At 44.7% G+C, this 22,901-nt stretch overlaps 1 protein-coding gene and 1 long non-coding RNA gene across 4 annotated transcripts in view; both read right to left on the bottom strand.

The window, feature by feature from the left end:
* The window catches only part of EP300 (EP300 lysine acetyltransferase), an 80,229-nt gene extending 79,315 nt beyond the window's left edge, over positions 1-914 (bottom strand). For both annotated transcript variants that reach the window (XM_074227009.1, XM_074227010.1), the window contains exon 1: positions 594-914. In XM_074227009.1, the coding sequence (XP_074083110.1) occupies positions 594-687 (94 nt within the window). In that variant the 5' untranslated portion in view covers positions 688-914. The remainder of the gene's footprint in view (positions 1-593) is intronic.
* A 1,110-nt stretch (positions 915-2,024) lies between these two features.
* LOC141511804 (uncharacterized) lies at positions 2,025-9,844 on the bottom strand. 2 transcript variants are annotated; one of them, XR_012475416.1, is made up of 3 exons: positions 9,393-9,844; positions 8,892-9,091; positions 2,025-2,413 (listed from the first exon to the last, which is right to left on the bottom strand). It is a non-coding gene; the product is annotated as an uncharacterized LOC141511804 (long non-coding RNA). The 2 variants fall into 2 exon arrangements; XR_012475417.1 differs by having other exon boundaries at positions 8,892-9,037.
* Between the last annotated feature and the right edge of the window lie 13,057 nt (positions 9,845-22,901).

Here is a 22,901-nt window from a genome sequence, read left to right as displayed (position 1 = left end):
ATTAATTTGTTAGAAATGGGCATCCTAAGCTGCAAAAATTACGAATTTGGATTCTCGTCAGGCCCAGAGAGAAATTAAGAAGGGATCAAAAAGCCCAGCGGAGCGAGGCTTCCGGGAGGGAGCCACGGAGACCTGCGCTCCCCGGCCCTCCCCGGCCCTCCCCGGCCCTCCCCGACCCACAAAGGCCAGGCAGCAGCCGCAGCCCCCCGGCCCCCAAGGGGAGTCAGACCGGGAACGCGGGTCTCCCCACGGGCTCCTCGCCTCGCCGCTCAGCCCACCTCGGGGGGCCCCCGGGGCCCGAGCGTCGCCCCGCTCCTCCCGTCCTGCCAACTAAGTTGCAGCGCAGGCGGCCCCCGCGGCCCGGGCCCGGGCCGGCCCGGCTCCATCTTGGCTCCGGAGGCCCCCCGAGGCCCCGGGAGCGGCGGCGTTGCAAAGCGGGGCAGGCGCGGGGCGGCCCGCGGCCGGGGACCCCCCGCGGCCGGGGACCCCCCGCCCGGCCCGGCCGCGGCGGCGAAGGGGAAGGAGGGGGAAGTAGGAAGTGGGGCCGGCGCGGGGCCGCCCCCGGCCGGGCGCCCGAGGCCGGCGGGACTGACCTGTGCCGTCGCTGGCGGCCACCGAGAGGGCCGGGGAGGCGAGCTTGGGCCGCTTGGGCGCGGGCGGCCCGGGCTCCACCACGTTCTCGGCCATGGCCGGGCCGGGCCGCTCCGCCGCCGCTCCGCTCCGCGCCGCCTCGGGCTCCGCCGCGCTCCGCGGGCACACTCACGCACACTCGCACGGGCTCCCACGCACGCTCACGCTCACGCACGCTCCCCCCCTAGTGGCGGGGCCGGCGCGGCTCCCGGCCGCTCGTCGGGGCGCTGGCGGGGCTGGGGCCTGCGGGGCGCCATGGGCCGCGGCCTCGTCCTCATCGCCGGCCCGCGGGGGGGGGGGCGGCGCCGGGCGGCCGGGGCTGGGGTCGGGCCGCGCCGCCGCCTCACATGGTGCCGCCGCGGCCGCTCCGGCGGCGGCTCGGGCCGGGGCCGGGCCGCGCCGCGCCGCGGGGCCCGCTGCGCCCGCCTCCGCCTGCCGGTCGGCCTGGGCCTGGCCTCCGCCTCCTCCGGGGCCGGGCCGCGCACCCAAACAAAATGGCGGCTGTTGTTCGTCCGCGGCGCGGCGCTGCGCGGCGCCCGCTCGCCTCGGCCCGGGCCCCGCCTCGCCTCGGCCGCGCTCGGCCCGGCTCGGCCCGGCCCGGCCGCCTCGGCTCGGCTCGGCTCGGCTCGGCTCGGCTCGGCGCGGCGGCGGCGGCGGCGCTCCGCTCTGCTCCGGCCGCCCGTCCGTCCGTCCGTCCGTCCGCTCGGCCCGGGGCCCCTCCGCCTCCTGCTCTTCCTCCTCCCCCTGCCCTCCCCCGCCTCCGCCTCCTCCTGCTCCTCCTGCTCCCAGGCGGGCGCCGGCGGCGGCGGCGGCGGCGGCGGCGGCACCAGTGGCAGCGGCAGCGGCGGCGGCGGCAGCGGCGGCGGCGGCGGCAGGAGCAGCAGCAGCAGCGACGGCGGGGGCCGGAAATGAGCCAAGGGGGAGGGGGGCGGGGGCGGGGCCGCGGGCGGCGGGCCTCGGAGGGGAAGGGGCGGGGCCTGGGCCTCCTCCGCCGGCCTCGCACAATGGGCGCCCAGAAGCCCGCGGGGGGCGGGGCCTCGGCCGCCTCGGGCCCCGCCCCCTCGGCGCCGCGCCCCCCGCCCCCCGCCCGACGCCGCGCCGGAGGCTTCCGCAAACTCCCCGGGCTGGCGTCATCCTTAAAGGGGAGGAGCGGGCGCCCGGGCCCAGGAATTTGGAGTCGGAGGGCAATGACGGCGCGGGCGCCGCCGGCCCCGGCCTCCGCAGGACGACAGGGGAGGAAGGTGCTCCGCCCTGAAAGGAGCCGAGTCACTGCGCGGGGGGCCGCCCCCCCGTGCCCACCCCAAGGCCCCAGTAATAAAGCCCTCGGCCCGCCCCAGGCCCGCCGCCCCCACCCCCCCGGCTGGCAGGTGTGCCCCCCCGGGCCCGGGCCCGGGCCCCCAGGCCCCGCTCCTTACAGAGGAGGACACTGAGGCAGGGAGGGGCGCGGCCCCCGGGGTCCCCCCTGACGGCGCGCTGGGAGCCCTCAGCCAGGCCGGGGCTCCCCTAGGCTGCACTTGGTGCCTCGACTCCCACAAGGGCCCCCGATCCCCACCGCTTGGGGTGCCTGGGAGGGGGGGGGCAGGCTGCTGATGGCCCCCCAATGGGGGCCTTGTAACTAGGGCTTGGGATCCGGCCGGGGGCCTCGGGTCAGAGCCGAGCTGGGGCTCCCCGGGACAGCTTCGGCTCCTGGGGACGACCGAGGCAGAGGAGCTCCCCTGGTGCCCACTCCTCGGCTCACCCTTGGGCATGGCCCCTCCTCTCTCTTGGGCTTTAGTTTCCTCATCTGAAAGAAAAAGAAAAAAAAAACCCGGAGGCTTTGGACAAGGTGGGCTTTGAAGATCCTTCCGGCTCTTCCACCATCCTTCACGTCCCGGAGGTCGGAGGGGAGGACGGTGGCCTTCCCCTCCTCTCTGTCTCCTAGGTCTCCGTCAAAGGCAGAACTTGCCAGGTGCGTGACGGAGGCTGACGATTTCGTTGCCAGAACAGGCCAAAAGAGCCACTCGGGTCCCTTCTGCCTCAGATTCTTTGCTCTTATTAGATAGAAGGGCCCTTCCAGTTCCAAAGCATAGAATCCACAGGCCATGGAAAGAGCCAGGAACTTGGATTCCACATAAACCAAGGTTCACATTACATCCCTGACATCCCTCACTTAGTTGGGTAGTATCCATGAGCAAATTGCCCTTAGCCTCAGTCTCCTCGGCTGTAAAATTTTTGTATTTGCATTTGTAACCTTCACCGATTAGAACACAGTGGACACAGGATCCATTCCATCATTCACATCTGCCTTACAAAGTGATCAGGAGGTTCAGACCATAGAAAGTTGATACCAAAAACATGAATTTGACACACAAAGAATAGAAATGTCAAAAAAACCTCAGGGTTTTACTGTTATGGCTTGGAGCCTTCTCTAAGAAGAACTTCACTGGCCTCCTACCTTTTTCTTAGGCCCATCTCAAATCCTATCTTCTACAGGAAACCTGCACCCAAGCCCTCTCCATCCTAGTGCCTCCCCCCACTCTTAATTATTCCCTATTTATCTTGTACATGTAGCTTGTTTGTCCATATTTGCTCCCAAGAACTTTGTAGGGCACCTGGCATAGGCTGGTGCTGGGTGGTTTCATTCATGTCTGATTGCTCCCAGCCCCTCATTTGGACTTTCCTTAGCAGAGACACGGGTGATTTGCCCTTTGCTAATCCAGCTCATTTTACAGGTGAGGAAACTGAGGCAAAGGCAGTGAAATGACACAGCTCATAAGTATCTAAAGCCAAATTTGGAGGATTTGACCTGCCTGACTTCAGGCCACTGCACCACTTAGCTTTCCAACTGACCATCTCTTAAGGATCACTTAGTAAATTCTTATGGCCTAATAGCCTGAGGAAACTGAAGCCTAGACATAGGAAGGGATTTGGCCAGGATCACAGAGCTATTGAGAAAGTGTTGAGATTAGAACTCAGGTCTTCTGAATCCTGATCCAAGGCTCTTTTTTTTTAGGTTTTTGCAAGGCAAATGGGGTTAAGTGACTTGCCCAAGGCCACACAGCTAGGTAATTATTAAGTGTCTGAGACCAGATTTGAACCCAGGTACTCCTGACTCCAGGGCCGGTGCTTTATCTACTGCGCCACCTAGCCACCCCATCCTTATCACTTTATAAGGTTGTCTTGTTATCCCCAGTCTGTACCTGAGGAAACTGAGGCAGGCAAGTGATTTGTCCAGGGTCACTGGGCAAGTATATGCCAACCTACATTTTAACCCTGGTCTCCCAGACTCCAGACCCCACTTCACTACAACCCATCTCCTCTAGGGAAGGAGCAGACAGAAAGTGGAGAGAGGGGACGGCTAGGTGGCATAGTGGATAAAGCACCGGCCATGGAGTCAGGAGTACCTGGGTTCAAATCTGGTCTCAGACACTTAATAATTACCTAGCTGTGTAGCCTTGGGCAAGCCACTTAACCCCATTTGCCTTGCAAAAATCTAAAAAAAAGAGAGAGGGAAAGCAAAGAATTTGTTTCTCTGTTATGATATCAGAATAGTAGTTTTAAAAAAGGGGGGGAAGACCTCATTTCTTTCCTGGGTGTTACCCTTGGATTTGCCCCTTAGCTCCCCTGAGAGAATTCTGACTTTTTTAAACTTCAAGTCATAGGATCAAAGAATTTAGGAGAAGACCATCTGATCTAAACCCCTCATTTAACAGACACTCAGAAAGGGACAGTAATTTGCCCTAGATCACCCCACTGGTAAGTTTTAAAACAGTGATTCAGGGGCAGCTAGGAGGCATGGTGGTTAGAGCACTGACCTGGAATCAGGAGGGCCTGACCTCAGACACTGTGTGACCCTAGGCAAGTCACTTACCTGTCATTGCCTCATTAAATACAGACACACACACACACACACTCTCTCTCTCTCTCTCTCTCTCTCTCTCTCTCTCTCTCTCTCTCTCTCTCTCTCTGATTCAGTTCACTCACCAAATGGCTTTTCTGGCTCTGTTCTTGCTCTATACACATAGTAGGTGCTTTTCTCCAATCAAACTGTATCTTTCACTGGGGTTCTCTTTCTCAGCTCTCCTGTTTCCTCCCTCTCCCTCACTCCATGTCTTTGCTTGCATAAACCCTCCAAACTGAAAAGTCACTCTTAGTGAGATTTGCAAGTATTTTTTCATTATGGATTCAACCCATTTTGGTCATTTTGGGTTTCTTGACCAGCTGAATCACACATGGAGATCTGATGCTGGCTATGCTTCTGTAACAGAGGAGTCCAAGGATCAGAAATATCTTTGGGGTGAATTGATTTGAGGGGTTCTATGATCCAGAGACAGAGGAGAGGCCCAGATGAAAAGGAAACCTGTTGAGAGGGTGAACCATACTTGTGAAGGTCTGGTTCCAACATTTATTGGCACCCTGAAAAGATGCACTGATTAGAGAGAAGGGGGTATTCAAGGATTGAGGTTCAAATCTTGGTTCTGACATTTATTCCTGTTGTGATCTTGGGCAAGTCACTTAATCTTCATTTCCTCATTTTAAGGAACTGGATAATTTTCCAGATGAGGAGTTAGGATCCTATTATGCTATCAGTGTCACCTTGTGTGAGTCCCATGATCACCCTAAGCTTCATGTTCCTCGTTTCAAAGTTCATTCCAATTCTGAATCTATGAGCCTGAAATCCTTTCCATATCCACGACTAGGTCCTAATTAGTGTAAATAAAAAATCCCCTGGGGATTTTCACATGTATTTGAATTCTACTGTTGGAAATTTTAGTTATATAACATATGGTCATTGGCTGCAGCCTAATAAAAATATGGATTCAGATAATATGCCCACCTCTCTGGAATTTCTCATTGGCCCTAATCTGGACCTATGTAGTCTTATAGTTCTATTAAGAGACAAATAGGTAAAAAGCATATACTTAATAACTAACAAATAATTGCAGGGATTAGGGAGATCAGACAGATCTGACTAGGTTGGGGCTCTTGAGTTGAACCTTAAAGGAGCTAAGGACTCTAAGAAGGTGAGATAAGGAGGGAGTGCAATCCAGGCTGGAAGGACAGCTTGGGAAAGTGAAGGAATTGGAAGCTGAAATGATTAGAAGTTAGCTATACTGAATTCCTTATTCTGGTCATCAACCAATAAGTATTAAGTATAACCAATAAGTATTGAGTGCCTTCTGTATACCAGGCATCTGCTAAGCACTGGGGACACTAAGACAAAAATATGGAACAAAAATAAGGAGCTTCAATTCCAAGGTGAGAGAGAACATCTACATAACTAGGTCATCTTATATACAGAGTAGGTGAAGAGGAATGAGAAAGGATTTGCCTAACAGTCTCCTGCTGAGAGTGCAATTTGAACTTTGAAGAATATCAAGAAACCCAAAGGTGGAGGTGAGAGGGCAGAGCATACTAGACCTAGGGGATGGCCAGCACAAAAGTGCAGAAGTGGGAGAAAGGCACAACTAGTCAAAATTTTTAAAGGAGTTTCATGGAGTGGATCACACACACACACACACACACACACACACACACACACACACACACTGTAAAACACAGTAAAACAGCTGTGGTAAAGGAAGAAAGGGGTCAGGTTATGAAGAGATTTAAAGCTGAAGACGATTTGATCCTGGGGGTCATAGAGTCACTGGAATGTATTAAGTGGGAGAGGAGGGACAGAGAGAAGTAGATGTGGGACAAAGGAACATAGTTAGACCTACACTTGAGAAAATTCTTCTTGGCAGTGAGGAGAGGATTTATATGAATATTTTTTTTAGGTTTTTTTTTTTGCAAGGCAATGGGGTTAACTGGTTTGCCCAAGGCCACCCAGCTAGGTAATTATTAAGTGTCTGAGGCTGGATTTGAACTGACTTCAGGGCTGGTGCTCTATCCACTACACCACCTAGCCGCCCCTGATATGAGTATTATTGATAGAACTGGGAGACCAGTTAGAAGACAATTGCGGGATTTCAGGTACCAGGTGCTGAGGAACTGCATTGGAATGGCCTGGCTGGAGTGTAAGGGATAGCTATGAGACGTGTTGTAGAGGAAGGGCACACAGGTGATGAAAAGGGCTTGTGGATAAATGAGAATGAAGTATCAAAAATGACTTCTAGATTATGGGCCTGGGTCATAGGAGAATGCAGTCACAGGAAAGTTGGGAATGGAATTGATGTTTGAGAGGGAAAGAAAAAGAGTTTATTTTTGGACATGTGGAGTTTGAAATGTCTATGAGATGTTAAAACTGTCCAAGAAGCCGTTGGGTATGCTGAGCCCATGGAACTTGAGAAATGGATGACAGAGTTTTGATAGAGGATAGATTTCGAGAGAGAAAAAGAGGGATGGATGGAGAGACATGGATGGATATACGGATGGAAGGAGGGAGAGATAGAGATGATAGCTAAACAGATAAAGGGATAGTGTGGTGTTAATCGTTTGCTATGCATTAGGTACAGAGCAAAGACATAGGAATACAAGACCCAGAGCAGAAAGTCTAGGACTTCATATTACAATAAAGGAAGACAAATCATAAAGGAGATCTGGAAAGGTGAGAGGGAGGAAAGGAGAGTGTCTATGTGAGACTCATGCTGTCCAAGGGGCAGGATGGGATAGGCTGCAGGGAAGCTGGAAGCAGGCATGGAGCTGCATGCTTGGCTGAGCTCCCCCAAAACATGATGGTTCCAGGCTGGGATTTGCCCATTACTGAGTCTAGCCTTAAAGATGTTGTATCCTACAAGGTGTGATCATCCCAACTGCTGCTACATCTGAGACTTTATTCTGGACTTGGTGTCTCCTATAGACTGTGATCTCTCCTTGTTTTGCTTACTTTTGTCCATCGATATCAGATGAGGAATGACATAAGCCAGATACTCAATGGAAGAATGGGCAAAAGATAGAAATAAACACTTCTAGGAAGAATTGAAAACTATATGAAAGCTTGCTCCAAATCATAGATAACAAGATGAATCTACATGAGAGGAACTATGAGGTAGCATTTCACACCCACCAAATTGGCAAAGCCAAAAGTTGGAAATCACTTATATTGGATGGGCTGTGGAAAGATCAGCACACTAATACTCTGTGGGTAAAGCTGGGAATTGGTCTGACCATTCTAGAAAGAAATTTGTTATTATGATAAAAAGTAGTAAAATATACCTTCTGGCTCAGAGATCCCATTGTTAGGTAGATACATTAACAAGTTAAAGGAAATTTTAAAAATTTATCTTACACAAAATTCATAGCAGTGCCTTTTTTTTTGGTAGCAAAGAATTGGAGGCAAGTAGATGTTCATTGATTGGGGAAATGGCTAAAATAAATTGGACATAGGAGTACATAGGGCTCAGGTTAGGTGTCCTCAGGTGAAAAGCATAGACCTGCTCATGGTCTATGAAAGCCTATATGCACATAAATATAATCAAATTTTATATCATAAAAAAAATAAAGAATTAAAAGTCTAATATGAACCAACATAGAATGGAGTTAGCAGAATCAGGAACATAATGTGCGCAATAACTGTAACACTGCAAAAGAAAAGAACAAAAAATGAAACAACGAGCAATTATAGTATACAAACTTAACTTCAGATAAGAGTTGACAAAATTCAGAGACAGAAGAGCATAAATGTGAAATATGAAATATACTTCCAGGCAAGGTTGATATGTTGGTTGGTTTTGCTAAATTGGTTTTTTTTTCACTTTTTTCCCCCTTGTTAAAAGGGCTTTCATAGTAGGAAGAGCTATATTGGGCAGCTGGGTAGTGCAGTGGATAAAGTACCAGCCCTGGAGTCAGGAGGACCTGAATTCAAATTCAGCCTCAGACACTTAATGATTGCCTAGCTGTGTGGCCTTGGGCAAGCCACTTAACCCCATTGCCTTGCAAAACAAAACAAAACAAACAGAAAAGGCTATATTAAGAATTAAAGGTGATGTAAAACCAAAGGTTATAAACAAAAAGTATAAAACACATTTTTTTACTTTCTCCATTTGTTTTAGGTTTTTGCAAGGCAACAAGGTTAAGTGGCTTGCCCAAGGCCACACAGCTAGGTAATTATTAAGTGTCTGAGGTCACATTTGAACTCAGGTCCTCCTGACTCCAGGGCTGGTGCTCTATCCACTGCAAAAAACACATTTTTAACAAAGGAATCAACAAGAGAGATCAGAGAAGTACTGTTTGAGAGTCACAGAAGCCAATTTAGTAAGTACCTGTTGTTTGTCAGGAATGTGCTAGATGATAGGAAAAAAGAGGGAAGGAATGCCTGCCCTCAAGGACCTTACACTCACCTGAGCTAGAGAGGAGAGGACTTACATAGGAAAGCCAGACTTAAATCCCTGGCATGATGAATAATGAAACTCTTTGCTCAACTTCTGCTCACTGGTGGAGGAGTACTCCATGTTCCAACCTTGTGTGAGATATGGAGTTGACAAAACTAAAGAAAAAACATAGTTTCAAGTTCTCTTCAGGTCCCTGAAGGGAGAAGACTCTGAGAAGAAACCAAAATGTAAGATGTCAGCAATCTGTATCACGTCCTCATTCCCAAATTGTTACACAAGAGATTTTATGGAATTCTCTGTCTCTCTCTGTTGGTCTCTTTCTCTGTTTCTGTCTCTATCTCTGTCTTTGTCTCTCTATCTCTGTCTATGTATGTGTCTCTCTCTCCCTTTCTCATCTCACTCCCAATGGGAGAGTTCATCCACTCTGCGTTTAGCTGCTATGCATTCGCCTATGTATATGTTTTCCTGGTTTCTGTTTTGTTTTTGACTTGGATAAATAGGTTTACTCACTATTGGCTATGTGTGTTCATTGTACACTGGCATCTGCTGGGAAGGGAGTCAAGCCTCAGATATATAGCTTGGAGCATTCTGTCCCCGTCAAGGGATAGCGATCAGGAACTCAGCTTGAACCTAAAAAATATTTCATGTAGACTAATATTTAAAGGAACAAATAGATATAATTCTAGTCCAGGCCTGTGAAGAGAGCAGAGCGTCCAGCCTCTGGCCCCAAGCTCCTGCTGTTCCTCCTGGCAGGAATCAGTGTCCCTTGGAGAAGGATGAGCCATATCTACATGGCTCCCCCTCCCCCACCCACTGCTGATAGTTACAGACTTGGATCCAGGCAGCATCCGTATAGACTTCTCTGTAGATCGTGGACCCAGAGTTCAGACAAGTATCTCTTGTATGCCTGATCGTTGTCTAAGGTTCTGACCAATTGGTCCAGTTCTGACGCAGGTTACTTTTATGAGTCTGGAGAAAAGATCAAGAGACAGGCATCGCCATAGTTACATTGTAGCCTTTGTCCAATAGGGGCTCAGGTACTTCAACACTCTATGTGTAGATATACTGGTATCATTGGTTCTAGAATCATCTTTTAAAAATAAATAAATAACTAAATAAAAAGTCTATCATCTTTTCCCAATTATTACACTGGTAAAAGTGTTTGTTTTGCATTTCTATGGCCAACCAAAGTTTCAGATCAAATTTAGCTGCCACATTTGACATGTTAAAAAAATTCATTACAATTTCCCACAATTTTCAATAAAAGGCTTCCACGGTGAGCATGCTAGATAAAACTAGTCCTGAAAAGGACTTAGTTTTCAGTTTTCAGATGAAAAGCAAAAGTATTTCATTATCTATAGGAATTGCGTGACACAGTTTGGTTGAATAAATGATATTCTCAACATCTATTCTAAATACTTTTTATATGTATAGATTTCTTCTCCCAATAAGCCACGAGCCATAGGAAGACCCATGAACTTTGCTAATTCATCTCATATAATGGATCAGTTAGCACTGTCTGCTATTTGTCAGCCCCTAACATTTGAACATTCTTGAATATGCCATGGGTCATCTTTCTAAGCCATGGGTCATCAAATAAATTCAGAAAGAAGAAATGGGACTTTTCTCAACACTATGGGTGGCAGAATATGCCCAAGGTTAGTTTGAAGTATAATCATACTCAGCCGTTGCAAGCATCCTCACCCAATTTGAGATGCAGAGGCCATTGCCAAGAGGCTGAAAGGATTCCTCTTTATTCTTCAGACATTGAGGTTCTCTCTCTCTCTCTCTCTCTCTCTCTTTGTTTTTTGCAAGGCAATGGGGTTCAGTGACTTGCCCAAGGTCACACAGCTAGGTAATTATTAAGTGTCTGAAGCTGAATTTGAACTCAGATCCTCCTGACTCCAGGGCTGGTGCTCTATCCACTGTGCCACCTACCCACCCCTGTTTATTTCTTTTGTCATGAACCTAGGTCCAGCAAGAACCATGTTGCTCCCTACTTTATTGTTGGCTATAGAAGAAACCTTACTGATGAGTTCATTGTCATTGGAGTCAGATGAGGAATAGTTTTCTCTGACTCGTACATTGTAATTTAGCATTTACATGACCAATATCACTATATGAAGGTTCAACATTTGATTAATCGAGTGGGATTTTTCTTATTTGTTTTAAAACCTGTTCTTCAGAGAGTCAGACATTTTATCAGGAAGAAAAGAAATAAAGATATTATCATCACAAACTTTAAACTAAAAATCTGATAAAACCAGATAAATAAAAATATAGTAAAGCAGTAGAGACTACATTTTAGTTTATAAATACATTACTCACAAAGTTTTATAAACGTTTGTCAAATTCTACTGATGCTTTAAGGGAAAAAAAGACTGACATTGGCAAAGATATGAATCAATAGAAATAAATGAAGTATTTCCTCTTATTTACAATAAAAGCACAACATGTTTTAGTACATATATATATATATATATATATATATATATATATATATATATATATAACTCCAACACATCTGGTCCTTATACATAGAAATACATGTTTTGATTCTTTTGTTAATTGAAGTATGTAGAGGGCTAAGAGATACTGATTAGAAAAATTCATCAAGTGGAGTTTGAACAAAGACCAAGGACTATTACCTTTAATTTAGGGGAAAAAAACCCATTATCTTAGTATGTAATTTTACAATCTTTTATACTTTATGTTTCTTCCTTAAGGATATGATTTCTCTCTCATCACACTCAATTTGGATCAATGTATACCATGGAGACATTGTAAAGACTAACAGACTGCCTTCTGTGGGGGGCGGGGGAAGGGAAGAGAGATCAAAATAAATAAAATCTTTAAAATAAAAAAAGAATAATTCATCAAGTATGAAGTAGAAATACCCAAGCTTTTTCAAGTCTGAAGTGCCTTTAAAAATTTCTGTATCAATTGACTCTCCTGGTCCTTCCAGTGGTACAATGATGTACCAGTCACTGAGTTAAGTAAGGACTTCAGACATAAATACATTGCATATATAATATATATATATATATATATATATATGTAGAGAGAGAGACACACACACACATATACATACATCTAGTTCACAAACATCAAAGTATTGGTTTTAATTTTTAAAATTGCACTAAGACTTTTGGTACATCATATTTGTATTTTTGTGTGTATCTGCATGTGTGTGTGTATATGTGAATAAACTCAGTAGTCATATGGTGTGGGTGTGGCTGTGTATTTTCTATCCACCTACAGGCATACACATCCACGATGTCTTTGTAAAAAGGGGATAATAATTCTCATACTGACAACCTCATGGAGATGAGCTGTGAAGAAAGTGCAATAGGAATGAGTTATGATTATCATTAGATTACATTGGCAGAGGGTCAATTACTAAAGAAACTTGAAACCATTAATGAATTCTAAGCCATCTTCATTTATCAGGTGCTCTTAATTTCAAAGTTCTGAATATAAAAAAGAATATTTTGAGAACCACATTCCCATGCATTTAATTTCTTTTGTAGTCCTTTGTATTTTATTTTTGGGGGTGGTCCATGGACTTTCCACCCCAAATAAGAACCCTTCCCCTAGAATAGATGAACTAGCTCTGGAGAGCAAGCAGGGAGATAACTCTAACAGCAATCTTACAAATAAAACAATAAATGCCCATAATTAAAAATATTGTCTTTTGTGGAAATAAAGGCTTTGAACCTACCAAAATATTCATAATACCTTTTTAGTGGTAGCTGGAAACTGGAAATAAGGTTCATTGGTATCCATGACTGAACTAACTGTGGTATAGAAATGTAATAATTATTTTTTCCCTGCAAGATCAGGAAGGAGCAGAGAAAGTATAAATATTTAAATTAGGGTGACTCTTTGAAGTTTGAGCATATGTCTGGGTTTAAGTTAAGAACCCAAAAATTAGAATTCTTGGGGGCGAGTAGGTGGCACAGTGAGTAGAGCACCGGTCCTGGAGTCAGGACCTGAGTTCAAATTTGACCTCAGACTCTTGATTACTTACTAGTTTATATGACCTTGGGCAAGTCCTTTAACCTGATTGTTAAATGCTGTTGTTAAAATGCAGTAAACATTCTTTCTACTTCTATTTAAGGAAGGGTTCCCTAGCCTGCTATGTTCACTCCTTCACCTCCCTCTCTGAGGTGAATCTCTGGACTTCTTTTGCCATTACATGTGTATACACCTCCCCCCCTTCATCTTCCTTTGAATGTAAGCTCCTTGAGGGCAGGACCCAACTTTCTTTTTGCTTGTAATTGCAATCCCTAGACCAGGGATGTCCAGTCCTCACCTCATATGGTCCTCAAAACCCATTCATGTGGCCTAAGTCAAACCACCTTAAAATAAGTGAACAGGTGGGTACATGTTCAGTGTTCACATTAAAAATAGCATGTTCCAACTTTTTGTTTAAAAAGTAAATGTTTTATTATTATGTTCATTTTATTATTATATAAATATTCACAAGTCATAAATAAATATTCAATTCTAAGTGCATTCCTTGATCATTTTTTTTACAAGGCAAATGGGGTTCAGTGGCTTGCCCAAGGCCACACAGCTAGGTCATTATTAAGTGTCTGAGACTGGATTTGAACCCAGGTACTCCTGACCTTGATCATTTTTTTATTGGGTGATGTGGCCCAGAAGAGCTCAAAATTAGGCACCCGTGCCCTGATCCGTAGTAGGTACTTCGCCGTCCTGGTTGACTTGGCCTAGAGTTGAAATCTAGTTCTTCTTTTATTTCGTAAGATTTGATTTGCCTCCAAATCTTTTTCTTCTTTCTACACTTACCCCCATTCTGCGATGGGAAAGTTTCACCCTATTTACTCTTAAACCCCTTTCCTCTACTTCCTGCCTGCCCCACCTTTGTGTGCTTCTGGTCCTCTGGACAGTCGTTTGATTGGTCAGTTTTGTCTGACTCTTCATGACTCCATGCGCCATAGCAATACTCAACCCTCCGAGCCTCCACTCTCTCTCAAAATCCATCCAAGCTCTCCTGCTGTTGAGAGTAGGGTGACCAACTAAAAACCAAAGTCAGCTGGTCCTAGACCCCCAACCTTTCCCCAAGTCAGATATGAAGTGCTAAGTTCCTTGGCAATCTGAACTCCAAGAGGAAGGAAAGGTAATGGAAAATATTTTTATAAAGGTTAAAGAAGGGAGAGACAAATGATTTTTGCCTAGGGGTGCACAACGGAGCACCTGGACGGAAAGCTGGGTGGTGGCAGTAGATAGTGAATTCACCAGACTATAGTCCTCAAGTCTTGAATTCGAATTCTGACAGACACTTCCTAACGCTGTGATCTTGGGCATGTCACATAACTTCTGTCTGCTTGGCTTTCCTCATCCATAAGATGGAATCCCCATTTTATAGATTGTGGTGAGGATCAAGTGAGGTAATACTTGCAAAGCTTAATGCTCCAGATCAATACTAGCTGTTATTAATAAGGAAATAGAAGAGAAAGAGATCACAGAGCCTGCAGAGAAGCAGAATATAGTCATGATAGTGGATTTCAGTTATCCAGATATCTCTGGGAATTTCTCTGCCAAACACAGAGCAGCAAATAACTTGGTGACTTGACCTAGTGATAATTTCATCCTTCAAAGGGTGGAGGAAACCACAAGGGGAAATTCTATTTGGGTTTGATTCTCACTAGGAAGGAGGAACTGGTTTCTGGAGTGGTGTTATGGGGAAATAATCTCTCTTTCCTAGAGCTTGTGATAAAGGAGAGGAAATCTGGGCAGTCTGAAAAGAATCCTACGGAGTGGAACAGCAGATTGCAAAGAGTTCAGAGGAGAGAAGATAGAATCCCATACACTAAGATGTTTCAGGAGAAGTCAGCCCAAGAGGGAGCTGATGGACTCAAGAATGAAATTTTGAATATACCGAAGGAAATAATTTCCACAAAGGGGAACAATGAGGATTTGTCTGAAGTGACTTGGGGTGGGGGGGGAGTAGATACAAGATGGAAATAAGGCAAATAAAAGAAAATGGGATAGCTAAGTGACTCAGTGGCCTGGAATCAGGAAGACTCTTCTTCCTGAGTTCAAAGCTGGTCTCAGACACTTCATAGAAGGGCAATCTTAGCCCTGTTTGCCTCAGTTTCCTGTAAAATGAGCTGGAGAAGGAAACTGCAAACCAATCCAGTAGCTTTACCAAGAAAACCTCAAATGGGCTCACAAAGAGTGTAACTTCACTGAAATGACTGAACAACAAGAGAAAATGAATATAAGCCTGGGCCTGCCTTGAAGAAGGTATTAGGAATGCTTTAAACTCAGTATGATCAGAGGCTGGCTAGGAAAGCAAATAGTTATATTGGAAAAGGAAAAAAAATCCAGGAATATAAGAAAAGGTAAACTGAACCTTTACTTGGGATGGATGCAATGATGATAACCAGCAAAAGAGAGAAGAAAAAAATGATTTAATTCTCATTTTGTATCTGTTTTTCTGGCAGAGAAGACTGACCTTTGCCCTGGAAATGACAGAACAAAAATGACTCATAGGAAGTTTATTTCCAAGATATGTAAGGAGATGATAAGAGAGAACCCAGCTGCCCTTGAAGAATTCTAGGCACTTGGCCTGTGGATGGCCTGGGTCCTGAAGGAGCTAGCAGGTGGGACTGTGGAGCCACTATCAGCAATACTAGAAAAATCCTGGAAAGTGAGAGAGGAACCATAAAATCAGAGAAGACATATATTCTCCCAGTGCTGCGGAAAGAGAAGAGAACAGAATTCTCTTTAGAGTTTGTAGACTCTAGACCAATGAGCCTGACTTCATCTGCTGGGGAAATTCTGGGACAGATCATAAAAAGGATGGTTGGAAAATGTCTAGAAAGGGAAGCAGTGATGGTTAAGAGCCAGGCAAGCATCCTCAAGACCACGTCCTGCCAAACTAACCTCATTTCTTTCAGTCATCACTTCAACATTAGTGGGTTCCAAACATTTGCATCTCTCCCTCGGAATCTAATAAACAATAGAGCACTTATAACATCCAGGGGTCAGTCAGTCAGTCAGTAATCATTTATCTGAGTTCTACTATGTGCTAAGCAAAGAAAAGCAAACAACGGTGAGCTCACAGTCTAAGGAGGGCAACAACACAAAAAGAAGTATATACAAACAAGCTACATACTGGAGGTAATAGAAGGAAGGCACTAGCTTTATGGGAGACTGGGAAAGGTATCCTGCTAGAAGGTGGAATAGCTGGGATGTGAAGGAAGCCAGAGATTCAGGAAATGGATATGAAGAGGGAAGGGATTATAAGGAAAAGCCAGTGAAAATGCCAGGAAGTAAAACATCTTCCTGGAGGAAGAACCCTAAGATCAATGGTCTGTATTCAGAGAATGCAGAGAACTAGAGGTGAACAGGTATAAGAAGACCAGAAAGGTGGAGGGTGACAGGTTATGAAGGGCTTCAAAGTCAAACAGAGTTTTATATTTGATCCTGGAGGTGAAAGGGAGCCACTGGAGTTCATGAGGAGAAGAGTGTCCCTGGTCAGACCTGTGGTTTGGGAACACTTTGATACCTTAGAGAAGAATAGACTGGACACCAAACAAAAGGCTATTGTGCAAATTGTTAACAAATTTTTAGTAGCTTTGGATACAGTAGTTTTGGTTGCTGAGATTAGAAGCCAGTGAAATAATGAGGGTCTGGACAGGGTGATAGCAAGGTCAGAGGTAGAGAAGGGAGTGCATTTGAGTGCATTTGCAGCTGAGAGGAGGGGGGCTGGGAAGGGAAGGTGGAAGCAAATTATGTAGTTTAATAATATACATATGTATATGGATGAATGTTGAAAAACTTCCATAACATGTATCTAGAAAAATAAAATATCAATTTAAAAAAAGAAAAGAAAAAAGAGATGCTATAAAAGAAAATTGACAGGATTTAGCAACAGATTGCACACTGATTGGTGGGTGAGGAGTCATGGATCATTCCTAGGTTATGACTGGGTGACTGAGAGGAAGATGGTACTCTCTCCAGGAATAGGGAAGTTAGGAGGTGGGAAGATTTTTAGGGGAACAGATTATGAGTCCAATTTTGGGCATATTGAATTTAACATGTCTGTGGAACATCCTAGTAAAGTTAAGATTCATCAGGAAAGATGATAATTGAATCCATGTGAATTGATACAAGTGAAATAGTATAAAAGAAGAGAAGGGGTGGCTAGGTGGCACAGAGGATAGAACACTGGCTCTGGAGTCAAGAGGACCTGAATTCAAATCCAACCTCAGACACTTAAAAATTAACTAGCTGTGTGATCTTGGGCAAGTCACTTTACCCCACTGACTTGCAAAAAACCCCCAACCAAGCAACAAATAAATAAACAAATAAATAAATCAAAGGAGAAGAGAGGAAGGACCATGGCAGAATCCTGGGGAATACCTACAGTTAGCTGGCATGACCTAAACAAAAATTCAGCAAGAGACTGAGAAGGGGGCAGTTAGTGGTGCAGTGGATAGAGTACAGACCCTGGAATCAGGAGGACCTGAGTTCAGATATGACCTCAGACATTTAATTGCCTAGTTCTGTGACCTTGGGCAAATCACTTAACCCCATTGTCTTGCAAAAATCAAAAAATTAAAAAAAAACTAAAAAAAAAAAAGAGACTGAGAAGGAGCTGTTAGATAGGTAGGGGGAGAACCAGGATACATAAGTATTGTAAAAACCTAGAATGAAGAGACTGGAAAAAAGGGTGATTAAAAGATAGAAGAGAGATCAAAAAGAATGAAGACTGAGAAAAGGCCACTGGATTTAGTAATTAGAAAATTGTTAATAACTTTGATACAGTATTTTTAGTTGGATGGTGAGATTGAAGTCAGATTGTAGAGAGTTAAGAAGGAAGTAAAAGCATCAACTGGAGACTGGCACAAAATGGAAGAGAGATAGGGGTGGTAAGTTAGGGGGAAGGGAATCAGCATTTATTAAGTGCCTACTACCTGGCAGACACTGGGCTAAGTAAGTACTTTTTACAACTATCTCATTTGATCCGCACAACAAATTTGGGGGGAAGGTGCTGGTACTTTACAAATGAGGAAACTGAGGTAGCTGTAAATGACTTGCCCAGGATCTGAGGCTGGATTTGAACTCTTGAAGATGGGTCTCCTGGACTTCAGATCTGGCACTCTATCCACTATGGCGCCCCCTAATGACTATGGCCTTGCTCATAGGAAGCCCTTAATAATTCCCCTTGGCTGACTGACAAATTTCTATCATTAGCACCTTGCAGAATACTTGGAATATAGTAGGTGTTTAATAAATGCTTGGTGATTTATTTATTCCAATTTTTCAGCTATCTGTAAAAGGCTTAGTGCACTACCTAGTACACAGGAGCTCCTATTTACAGCTTATTCTCTTCCCTTCCCTTGAAGTTACCTGTATCGGGTTTTTTTTTTTTTTCAATTAAGGCAAGAACTCAAAGTTCATCATCCTTGGTTGCCCTTCCCTGGATAATATCCTGATTATCAGTGCCCTTACCAAGATATGGAGCTCAGATCTGAACACAATGCTCCAGATGCAGTCAGACTGGGCAGCCCAGAGGGAGACGATTTCCTCCTTATTCTGAACTCTGCCGTTCTTAAGGGAATCACTGTTTGACTTTTCTTGGTTACCATAGGAGCAGAACTTCATGTTGATTGAAAGGTTCTCGCATAAGAACAGTTGTGATCATTTTTGTTGATTTTTGTTTTGGTTTTTTGGTGGGATTTTAATAAAACCCTTTCACTATTTCATACCTTGCTATCCCAAGTGCTTGAAGAGAAGTTATGAGATGCTAAAATCCAAAAGGAAGGGCACGAGTAAAAAGATTTTTTCTTTTTTTGAGGCAATGTGGTTAAGTGACTTGCCCAAGGTCACACAGCTAATTCGTGTCTGAGGTCACATTCGAACTCAGGTCCTTCTAACTCTAGGATTGCTCTATCCATTCACTGTTCTACCTAACTGCCCCTAATTTTTTTCTTTATGTGGGAAATAGGAGCTGACTAATTTTTGTGAAAGACATGAATTCAGTTACTGATGCTCTCTAGGTGGGAATGCAAGAAGGAATTTTGTGGGAAACCTTATTCCCCCCACTCCCATTCTCTCCAAAATGATGTTTGGATTTGTCTCATCAAGGACGAAGGTCCATCTAAGATACAGGTTACAAATATAAGCACTTTATAAGTCATAAAATACTATGCAAACGGGGTGGGATGGGGAGTAATGTATTCATTCAGTAAATACTAAGGCTTTCAGTTCCCCACTCCTAGTATATCTTCATCTGATCCACATCTGCCAGCTCAGTAACTTACTTCGGGGCCTTGAAATCATTTGTTAAAGTAAAGACTGACAGATTGCTTTCCGTGAGGGGGTGGGGGGGAGGGAAGTAAGATTGGAGGGAAAATTGTAAAACTCAAATAATATCTTTAATAAAAAAACAACAAAAAATCCTTTGTTAGATTGTTCTGTCTGTACAACTTAAGTGAGCTTTTGATCTGCAACTATTTTTAAATTATTACTATTATTATTGTCGTTATTATTATTATTATCATTATTATTATTATTATTATTTGAGGTTAAATGACTTTCCCAGGATCAAGTGTTTGAGACTAGATTGGAACCCGGGTCCTTCTGACTCCAGAGTCAGTACTCTATCCACTGTACCACCTAGCTGCCCCATCAGCGTAAACATTGTCCAACAATAGGAATGATTGAGAGTGATGACCGTTCTCTTTTTTGGGGGGGGTGGACACAGCTATGTAAGTATTAAGTGACTGAGGTCAGATGTGAACTCAGGTCCTCCTGACTCCAGGGCCAGTACTCTATCCACTGCACCACCTAGCTGCCCATGATCATTCTCTTCCTGGTGACTGGTGCTATTTCCCAAGCATCATTTACTCTTATGTGAAGTCAGCCTAATATGAAAGTAAGGGTGTGTCTATCTAGTTCAATTCAACTGAATCTTCTATGTTCAAGGAAATAACCAAGAGATTGACAGAAGCCTGCTCTCAGGGAGAGCTTATCATCTAATTGGGAGTGGAGGGTGGGGTGCTAGGCATTGGGAAGTAGGCGATCTCTGTCTCCATGGAAATTCTGTTCTACAGGGGGAATATCACAAGCAAAAATATTAGTCTACCTGTGATAATTTGAGGAAGAGGGAGAAAACACTGATAACTGGGGGGATCAGAAAAGGTTTTCCATAGGAAGGGCTACCTGAACTGAACCATGATCAAAGTTATGAGGTCTAAGAGGCAAAGGGGAGGATAGGATCCATTCCATGAATGGAGAACAAACTCGATAGAGTGGACACATAAACACAGAGTGTGGGCAAAATCTCTGGAAAGGGAGACTTTCAGATTCTGAAGGGTTTTCAAAGTCATGCTAGACGTGGAAACAGTGGAAAGATTAACAGACTGCCTTCTGTGGGGGTGAGGGGAGGGAAACGAGATTAGAGGGAAAAATGTAAAATTCTAAATAAATAAATTAATTAAATTAAAAAAAAAATCATGCCACAGAGTTTGTATTTTAACCCCAAGACCATAAGAAGCAGGGAAATGAAGACGTCGGACATGCGCAAGGTAGATGATTTGGACAGTTCAGTGGAGGGAGGCTTGGAAATATGGGAGAAGCAGGGAGACTCTGTCAGTCTCTGTTATTTCCTTGTACATAGAAGGTTCAGTTGAATTTCCTTCTATTTCCTTCTATGCAGAAGGTTCAGGTGGGTAATATCCCACCAGGAGATTGCTGCAATAGTCCTGGCAAGAGGGGATGAAGAGCCAGAGTGATGGCCCAGGTAGCTGAGATGATCTATCTCAGTGCAGGGGTTGCTATCTTTATTAGGGGAGAGAATTTCCTCTTCAGGAGTGAATTCTTGACATTAATGGAAGCACAGTCTGGTTTGAAAAAAACTGGGGGTGGGGGAAGAAGAGATGGGGGGAAGAAGGGATTGGTTGTGGAGGGGAGGAAGAGAAAAACCTTATCCATAGGGCTGGAAAGTGTTGGTGATGGACTTCAAACTCAAGTATCCTGAGTCCAAGCGAGCTGCCTCTACTTACCAATTACATATCCCCTATAGCCAATGCAATGTCAGAGAAGAGGCTGGTTGTTTGAATTTTTGGATCAGCAGGACCTAATCATGCAAACAGGGTCTGGCAGCTAATAGGCCTCAACAAATGTTTGAGAAAACTCTTCTAAACAGTGTAATGGAGAGTAAGCTCAATACATAGAAGAATTCCAGGCAAAGTCAGGGAGAAATCTGAACAGGGAGAGGGCCATAAGGCATCTGGAGAACAATGCAGCTGTGGTGTCCAATGGGAATATGGAAAATGGGGGAATGAGGGAGCCCACCTTGGAATGCAGCAATTAGAGACAGGATGACTCCAGCTGAGGGGACCCCATGGCCTCCTGTTTTCCTGGAGCATTTTGGCTTTCTCTCCTCCCTCACCCAATCATATTCTACCTAATGCCATCCCTCTTTCTCCTCTTCTTTCCCTTCTCTCCTCACTCTCTATTTCTAGCTAATTAAAAAATAATAGATAAAATGCCCCCCTCGGGGCAATGTAAGCTCCTTGAGGGAAATCTTCCATTTTCTTTTTTTCATCTTTGCACTCTTTGCTCCCCTCCCAGAACCAGCACTGAGCTATTTTAATCACATGCATGTTTAATCAATATCACGTATGTTCAATCACATGTATATTTAATTATATGTGTTTGATCGCATGTAATTACATGAAGTAGCCAAAGAAAGATCAATAAAGTGGCTTGGGCAGATTGAACTGGTGGAGAAAGGAGGCTGGAGAAGGTGTTCCAAAGGAACTTGGAACCAGAAAGGAACTTGGGTTTAATTCAACTCCCTCACTTATTATGGATGGAAAAACTGAAGCTGGGGTGGGAAGAGTGACTTGCCCAAGTTCACACAGAGAGTAAGGAGGATTCAAGGCAGACTCCTCAGCCTCCAATTATAGTGTTCCTACGTGGCTCTACAGACATACCAGTCTCCTGAGGCTGATTGTTGCTATCAGTTAGACCGACCCTTCCCCAAACCTCTCTTCTTCTGACATCGTGAATCAAACAAAATCAAAGAAACTCCCCCATTATTCCTGAACAGGATGTGTCCAGCTACTCCCAGTGGTCTCAGCTCACTCCTTTAACTTTCTGGATGAGGCGTGCCCCCTTGGCATCTTATCTCAGACTATATTGTTTCTCCAACAACATGGAGTTCAAGAACTATCTTTGTTTTGGTATGTGTATTCCTCTTTTTCATTCAGTAAGCACTTAATAAATGCGGTTTCATTCATTCATTAAATAAATAATGAAAAGTTGAACTTGGGAAGTGACAAGTGTGAATGGAGAGAAGAGAAAGGATATGGGGAACCTGGGGGAGACTGATCATCATTGTGCAAAGCAGTTTGTTCCTCCTCCAAAGATATCTGTCTGACTGAAGTTCTAGTCATGGTTGGTTCCAGATGGCTGAGGTTAAAACTTACTTCCTTCTTTTCTGTTAAAAAATGGTCAACCAGTAGAATGGAAAGTTACAAGTGCTGTCATTTGCAATCAATATATTGGAAAAGCCCAGGTTTCCAGAGATGGGAGTAACAGGGTCCCCAGCACCCACATAAACCCCAATTGGAGGTTTGGAGAGAGGGAAAAAACCCTGTATTCAGAGGTAAACGCTAGGGTGGAGGGAGAGAACATAACAATCCAACAAAATCTTTTCACAAAGGTCCTCAAGATTAAACCTGGTTTAAGTGGGCCAAAGCTTGGGAGATCCTGGGTCATAGGTATCTGCTCTTTAATGGGGGGGGGGGGACTTCCTTTGAGGGGATAAGAGGAGGGATATTGTTTATTAGGAAGTGATTGATATGAAGCCAACACAAAATATATCAGTTAAAAAAAACTTTTGAACGGTTGAGACTAGAGTTTTTAAAATCATTTTTTTACAGATAGTTTTTGCTTTCACATCACAATGATTTGGGATATGTCCTAACCCCCAAATTCTTTTGTAGCAAAGTTAAAAAAAACATTGAGCAA

Source organism: Macrotis lagotis, chromosome 2 (assembly GCF_037893015.1).
Source record: "Macrotis lagotis isolate mMagLag1 chromosome 2, bilby.v1.9.chrom.fasta, whole genome shotgun sequence".
Taxonomy (NCBI): domain Eukaryota; kingdom Metazoa; phylum Chordata; class Mammalia; order Peramelemorphia; family Peramelidae; genus Macrotis; species Macrotis lagotis.
The sequence above is the reverse complement of the archived record's forward strand: the minus strand, read 5'-3'. Positions and strand labels throughout refer to the sequence as shown.